Raw genomic sequence first — 8073 nt, 5'->3', positions numbered from 1 at the left:
TGATAAACCCAGTTAGGAGCCGTCATGACCCCTGAGTATTAAGTTATCTTTCCCTTCATGTTCACTCGGTCAGTATTTTACATCAGTGTTTGCATGGAAAAATCAGGAGTGGGTGATAAATACATAAGTGGTGACGTGTTTCTATTATACTTTTCCTCTGATTGTTCCACTCCTTTTGGCTTAAAAAATACTGGTATAAAATACTGACCAGACACTGATAGTGTGAATGTGGCCTAAAATGCAACTAGAATAAAGTTATTTTTACCCTAAACTAATACTTAATATTTATTATTTAAGATAATTAGTAGCCTTATGTAGCTTCTCTGTGGGTGATCATTGAACAAGTTGTCAGTTTGTGTTCTCATGCTTTATTTGATGGTCCCTGCAGGTGAGAGTTGTGCTGGTGACAAAAGTCCCCCTGGGCAATCTTCTTCCAAAAGGGCCCGCACGGCTTACACCAGCGCCCAGCTGGTAGAACTGGAAAAGGAGTTCCATTTTAACAGATACCTGTGCAGGCCTAGAAGGGTGGAGATGGCAAACTTGCTCAACCTCACAGAGAGGCAGATAAAGATCTGGTTCCAGAATCGACGAATGAAATACAAAAAGGATCAGAAAGGGAAATCCATGATGACGTCATCTGGTGGCCCCTCACCCTGCAGGAGCCCTGTCCCCCCACCAGCTGTTGGGGGGTATCTGAACTCTATGCATTCATTAGTAAACAGTGTCCCTTATGAACCTCAATCACCCCCAGCGTTTAATAAACCCCATCCAAACTCCTATGGTGTGCCTGCTCCATACCCCAGCCCTCATCATAACAGCTGCCCCCCTCATCAGAAGAGATACACGGGAACTGCTGCTGTCACCCCAGAATATGACACTCATCCACTCCAAGGCAGTGGAGGCTATGGAAATCCTCATGTACAGGGAAGCCCCGTCTATGTGGGGAGCAATTATGTGGAATCCATGACTAATTCAGGAGCCTCCATGTTTGGTCTATCCCATCTGACTCATTCCTCCTCCAGCATGGACTACAATGGACCAGGACCCATGAACAGTAATCACCACCATGGACCTTGTGACTCCCACCCTACATATACAGAATTATCTTCTCATCATAGCTCTCAGGGAAGAATTCAGGAAGCACCTAAGTTGACACATTTGTAATGGACACCAATATGTGTGTTAGGGAGATCGATGACATTTCTGATTTTTTATCAACCGATAATCCAAGTAATTCCTTTATTTTATAATTCTTACATTATTTTTTTTTCGTCTGTAATATTATTTGAAGATTTTTTTATTTTATTTGTATAGTTCCAGTCATCTATCATGAACACTTATCTGGAGCAGATGTCTTTGTATTTTATTCTACACTTTTATCAAACAGGGTAATAAGAACAAATTTTATATGAAAATATCTTCTGGAATGTGAATTTGTTCCTACATTTCTTATCCCACAGGGAAATGAATTAAATCATTATTGCACTTCCTTTAAATTGCTAGACAAATATCTTAAAAAAAGCGATTGTACAGGGTCATTACAATTGTAAGTCATTATGTGTGTATGCTGGGGCATCATTCCCGGTTAATTTTTTTTTTTTTCTGCAAACAAATATATCGAACTGTTTACATTTTATTTATACCATCTCTCATATTTATAAACGATACATAGTAAATACATTCATGTCTGGTCGTTGGCCTTTTGTTGGATGGGATAATGGCACAAGGAACATTGGTAACAAAGAATAATTCTCCTCTTTAAAGATGCAATAAAATGGTAGATAAAATATCAACATTTGTAGACTTGTTTATATATGACATTATATAGCATAAGGGGTTAATAGTACAGTAAAGTATATATATATATATATATATATATACATATATATATATATATATATATATATATATATATATATATACTCACACTTGAAATAATACTTTTACAATTTATATTATTACCAATCTGTATTAGGTCTAAATTGTCATTTAAATGGAGCAGCTTGGAAATAAATGTAGGAAAGGAAACACAGGAGCTTCTTTTGTGTAACAGACCCAGAGAGGGAGACGGTGAGGTTGATTGATAAGATGGCTGATAATGGAGGTCCGGTAGGTAATAGCTTTGTGCTGATGGGCTTCTTACGCCATGTTGTGCTCCAATCTGCAGCATCAGCTCTCAAGCATCTGGTCACACGGAGTGATTGCTTCTCTCTGCCTCTTCTAGTGGAGCTCATTGTACGAAAATGCACATTTTACTCCTACACTTTTCCGTAGTAATGAGCATTTCTGTGGGTGGCTTTGTTGTTACATAAAAAAAAATAAAAGACGGGATACACACAAAAGGCAGAATACCAAATCAAACAAATCAAAGGATGTGGGCACATGTGTGAGAGCATTAGACACAGGAAGGGTGAGAAAGAGAAACAACAATAATAATAATACAAAAAAAAATGTATATAAGCATATGTGGTCGAGTATCTTATATATCTATGAGTAATATTCAGATAAATATACTATACAATATATGTATATATATATATATATATATATATATATATATATATATATATACATACACATAATACCCTGAAAGCAGTAGGATGTAGAGGGGATATCTATCTATTATCTTCTATCTATCTATCTACCTATCTATCTATCTATTATCTATCTATCTATCTATCTATCTATCTATCTATCTATCTATCTATCCTTCCATCTACCTATCTATCTATCTATCCCATATATATATATATATATATATATATATATATATATATATATATATATATATATATATATATATATATATATATTATCTCCCCAGCACATCCTACTGCTCCAGCATTTACACATTGTTTAATACAATACATTGCTTTTTCGGATATTTATAATTCCTTCATACTATCCTTATAAAAAAAATGTGTAAGAAAAATAATAGGGAAAGCCAGACCCTGGAATAAAACAGGATAAGTGGAAGAAGACTACATAGCATCGAGTCCAGTATCATATTACCTGTGCCATAGCCCTGAAGTACTGCTAAATATGTATATATATATTTCAATATATATGCATCTGTGCACACACACACACACACACACACACACACACACACACACACACACACACACACACACACACACATATATATATAATGGGAGTATATATGCATATCTGCATATATATATATATTCATATACTTTGCAATAAATGGACATTTATTGATTTCACACACACAAGCATAAATGTATATTTTTCGTTCCTGGTATTTCTTACTAAGGGTTTAGAAGAGTGTACAGAGAATAAGACCTTATTTGTGTTCATAATTATCCTCAAGGGCATGGGTGCTGGATTGAAGGACATGATGTATTATTTTAATGCTGCTCCTGGTTACCATATGTTGTAGGTACATTGTACATTGCTGGACAATCTAAGCATGAAGCGCCTTGATCCTGCTTTATGGATATAATAGAAATCACCTTTTGTGCATTTGCTGGATGAATTTTATTTGATAATATAATTAACAATGAAATTATAAAATGTGAACACAGTGAAATTCTTTGTTTCCTGCTGTAGGGGAAGGGAGCTTGGATTTTAGGAATCCACACACCCACACACATTACTCTAACAAAGCTCAATTCCATCTGCACACATCCATCCACCCAGAGAATTATATAATTTCCAGCTTTATATGGAGACGCTGCCCTGGACATAACACAAAGGAAAGGTGTCATACCTGCTATGTGAATGTATCCCAAGAAATCAAGCAAAAAGAAGTTACTAGCTCTTCTTTAGCTGCATTTCTCCCTGAAACCTCTTTCCCAGTAACATTTGATCTTGGAAGAAACAAGAAGCTTTAAATGTGATCTTTAGGGCCAGAAGCTGTCAAACCATTTGGCAAGAAAGATTGATCACACACAGACTTCCTTCCAGCTTTGTTTGGAATAAAAGCAAGAAAATTAAAAACCTTCCATCTAACTACTGCCTTGTGTTCCTGCAGTCTCCTGCAAACTGCGGCTTAATACCATGTTGTGTGAGATTTACAATATTTATTTATTATATTTATAATAATAATAATAAATATCCAAATAGTGTGTTTACAGGGATCATCTAAAATTGACTTTTAATCTGAACGTTCAATATATTTGCTGCCTTATCAACAATGTCACCTATTCTTTTAAATCGTGGCTAGGATATGATTAATTGCTTGTTTATTAGGAGACCTTTTTGCAACATAACCATGTAAGTATGTAAAGGCACATCATATATATCTATTATATTTGCTGTAAACAGATGTTAAATTATGTAAGAAGAAACTATGTGGAAACACACACACACACACACACACATATATATATATATATATATATATATATATGAAATAACATTGTATATGTGTTTATATATATGTGTTTATACATGTATGTATATATATACACACATATATGTTTATATATGTATGTGCATATCTATATGTATGTGTATGTGTATAGAGAGAAAGAGAGAGGGATAGAGTTAGATATAGACACTCAGATAAAAAAATTGTTGTAAAATATAATAAAAGATTAACATTATATTGAATATAGTATAATAAGATGGATAGGACAGTAGTAGTATACCCCAAGCCTCCACTGATTGTTATCCTTACCACAATCTAGTGCAGTAGAAAAAAATCACTCACCTTGTTCTGTCTATTCATAAACACACATTACCTCAATAGAGAAAGGAAATCTATTGTCATGTGCAGCCATTTTGCAGAGCTGTAAAATGTTCACACAGATCAAGAGTTGTCCTCATGCTCTCCATATGTGGAAGTGATAAAAAAAAAACCAATAGACTGCACAGTTGACCACAGAGCACTGCACTATATATATATATATATATATATATATATATATACACACACACACACACACACACACTCAAAAGCAACATATGATAAGTACAGTGCAACCCCAAATGTAAATGGTGCCTGGCTGTGAGCTGTAATGTATTAGGGATGGAGGGGTCTTTGGTGTCAAAACTTTGAAGATTAATGGGTTACTTAGTTAATGACTTAAGGCGTCAGATTTGGGTTCCTACATGATCTGTGTGGAGCAGACCTCCTCCCTGCAGGCTGAGACAATGTGCTGTGTGAGTGCAGAGCAGACAAAGTGCTGCAGAGCAGAGTGGAGCAGCAGCAGCAGCCCCTCCATACATATTACATATGTGCTATATTTAGGGATGGGGCAGAGGGTCTACCCCTGGCTGCAGAGGATCATGTGTAAATAAAAGCCTAGCTGCCATACAATGAGGCGTTCCTTCTTGACTTTTTTTGGATCAATCACACAGACAGTGGCTTCTTTTGATTAAACCCCAAATTGTCATTGGGCAGGAGCAATCATGTGACAACCAATTCGGTCCAATTTCAACCTTGTCTCCATGAATTCAATAGTTTAATAGTAGCACAGTCCCCATACGGCTGTAATCAGTGAATTAGAAAAAAAAAAAACCCATCCAGGATTTTTATGATTTTTTTTCGCCGTCGTTGGTTTGTGCGAACTTTTCGCAGGAGCAGAGGGCCATGAATTACGAATTTGAGCGAGAGATTGGCTTTATCAATAGTCAGCCGTCGCTCGCTGAGTGCCTGACATCCTTTCCCCCTGTCGCTGAGACATTTCAAAGTTCATCAATCAAGAGCTCTGCGCTTTCACACTCGACACTTATTCCTCCTCCTTTCGAACAGACCATCCCCAGCCTGAATCCAGGCAGCCACCCTCGCCACAGCCGGCCCAAACACAGCCCCAATGGTGGCAGCAGCGCCGGCAGCAGTCCTGTGCCAGCAGCCGGCTCCCTGCCCCCGGAGTATCCCTGGATGAAGGAGAAGAAGGCATCCAAGAAGCCCCCCGCACCTCCGGCCGCCAGCGCCCCCGCCGCTGCAGCATGCCTCAGCCACAAAGGTCAGTGGTCACCACGACAAAGAATTATTCTTTATTCTTACAGTATCTCCTTTTACTTTATTTCCTCCCAATAAGTTATAAACTTCAAGAACTTTAATGAGCGCCAAGTTTGTGATTCAGTGGACTTGGCTTTGTTCAGACTATACTTTTTACTTGAAAGTTTATACTGTAATGTTTAATATTTTTAAGTATCCTTTTCATTTATTATTTGGACACTTTTAAAGTCTTTCATAACTTTTTTTTTTTAACCTATAAAATTGACATCCGCATAACTGATGGTAATTTATAGAATGCAAAAAAAAAAAGAAAGAGAAATATATGGAAAAGGGATATTGTTTAATGATATATATCATGTTTGCAAAATAAAACAACGAGGGGATGAAGTTTGCTGTACACAGGTCGGCCATTTTAATGATATCATTGTGATTTATGCATTGCTGACTGGAGTTGTGTTTTATGCCTTTTCACGAGGACTGACTGGAGTTGTGTTTTGTGCCTTTCCCAGAAATCATTGAAATTCAGGATAATAGCAGTGGAGGTTCTAGGAGACTGAGGACCGCATACACCAATACACAATTGCTGGAGCTGGAGAAAGAATTCCACTTCAACAAGTATCTGTGCAGACCCAGGAGGGTAGAGATCGCTGCTTTGTTGGATTTAACCGAGAGGCAAGTGAAAGTTTGGTTCCAGAATCGAAGAATGAAGCACAAGAGACAGACCCAGTGTAAGGAGAACCAGCATGGGGAAGGGAAGTGTAAAAGCTTGGAGGACTCTGAGAAGGCTGATGGTGGAGATAAGGAGAAGGCTCTGTTTGAGCAGGCTCTCAACAATGTCTCTGGGGCTTTACTGGAGAGGGATGGATACACTTTCCAGCAGCAGCAAGCTCAGAATGCACACAATGGGGATCCTCAGAGCTTCCCAGTTTCCCCATTATCCAGCAGTGAGAAAAATCTTAGACATTTCCAGCAGCACCAGTCCCCCACTATTCAGAACTGCTTATCATCCACAATGGGCCAGGACTCTGCAGCTGCTGGACTTCCCAGTGATAGCCCTGATGAGGCCCTAGATGTGGCTTCCCTATCAGACTTCAATGTCTTCTCCTCAGATTCCTGCCTCCAGCTCTCAGATACAGTGTCCCCTAGTTTACCAGGATCTTTGGACAGCCCCGTAGATATCTCCGCAGACAGTTTTGATTTTTTCACAGACACATTTACCACAATTGACTTGCAGCATCTCAACTACTGAATCCCCCACCAGACACGAAATGGTTAATTTTCTGTCCCCCCTCCAAAACAATTTTTATTATTATTATTTGTTTCCATCTTACAGCCATTTCAGTATTTCATTGTGACACATATTTTTTTCTTCTGGTAACCCATTGAAAGCAATAAGTGAGGCCTCTGGAAGAAAGCGATGATATATAAATATATTCTCACTTTCTTTTTTTATTTCTATTTTTCCTTTTTTTTGTATCACATCCCTGTCTTACAAATATTTTTTTTTGTAGAATAAATAACTATATCCTACAGATTTCTTTTTTTTTTTTTTATTTTTTTTACTACCACCCTTATGGTTGCTGGATTTTCATTTTTTTTTTACGTCCATAGAAGGCAATTCAGAGGAAAATAAACAAGCACACGAAATGAACAATTCACATAATCCCTTGGGAATGTTTGTATATAAAAAGATATTTATTAGAGATATATGAGATATATAAATATATTTTTGTTTGAATTTATTTTTTATTAAAAAGGCAAAAAACTTAGATCATTTTGTTTTTCTATGGATGTTGTAACAAATCGGTTATTTTTTTTTTTCATTAAATACAATAATACCCAAAGATGAAAATGGTAAATATATACCTTTATGATTTGCATTTGGCTGATGACAAGAAAAAAAAAAAAAAAATAAAAAAAATAAATAAATTCAATCTTGTTGATAATCTGTGAAGATCGGGAACAGACCTGGAAAATAAAATAATGTACATGTGTCAATATATAGGGGATGGGATCGAATTAATCTGCACTCTTACAGGTTAGTATATGAATGCATAGACAAATCTCCCCTCCCCCACCAGAGTTGCACGATATCGTATATATATATATATATATATATATATATATATATATATATATAT

The 8073-nt window shown here is 36.7% G+C and overlaps 2 protein-coding genes and 1 long non-coding RNA gene across 9 annotated transcripts in view; 2 read left to right on the top strand and 1 right to left on the bottom strand.

The window, feature by feature from the left end:
• HOXA3 (homeobox A3) overlaps positions 1-1793 on the top strand; it is a 46854-nt gene extending 45061 nt beyond the window's left edge. For all 7 annotated transcript variants that reach the window (XM_069729903.1, XM_069729904.1, XM_069729900.1 and 4 more), the window contains one exon: positions 389-1793. In XM_069729903.1, the coding sequence (XP_069586004.1) occupies positions 389-1164 (776 nt within the window). In that variant the 3' untranslated portion in view covers positions 1165-1793. The remainder of the gene's footprint in view (positions 1-388) is intronic.
• On the bottom strand, positions 1621-4822 carry LOC138642020 (uncharacterized). Its single transcript, XR_011313977.1, has 2 exons — positions 3734-4822; positions 1621-2296 (listed from the first exon to the last, which is right to left on the bottom strand). It is a non-coding gene; the product is annotated as an uncharacterized lncRNA (long non-coding RNA).
• Positions 4823-5148: 326 nt separating this feature from the next.
• Positions 5149-7857, top strand: HOXA2 (homeobox A2). The gene is made up of 2 exons (XM_069729898.1): positions 5149-5936; positions 6442-7857. Exons 1-2 carry the CDS (start codon positions 5561-5563, stop codon positions 7179-7181), a joined length of 1116 nt encoding a protein of 371 aa, XP_069585999.1. The 5' UTR covers positions 5149-5560; the 3' UTR covers positions 7182-7857.
• The last annotated feature ends 216 nt before the right edge of the window (positions 7858-8073 follow it).

Source organism: Ranitomeya imitator, chromosome 6, assembly GCF_032444005.1.
Source record: "Ranitomeya imitator isolate aRanImi1 chromosome 6, aRanImi1.pri, whole genome shotgun sequence".
NCBI classification, from domain to species: domain Eukaryota; kingdom Metazoa; phylum Chordata; class Amphibia; order Anura; family Dendrobatidae; genus Ranitomeya; species Ranitomeya imitator.
Note: the sequence above shows the minus strand (reverse complement) of the source record. Positions and strands in the feature narration are given on the sequence as shown.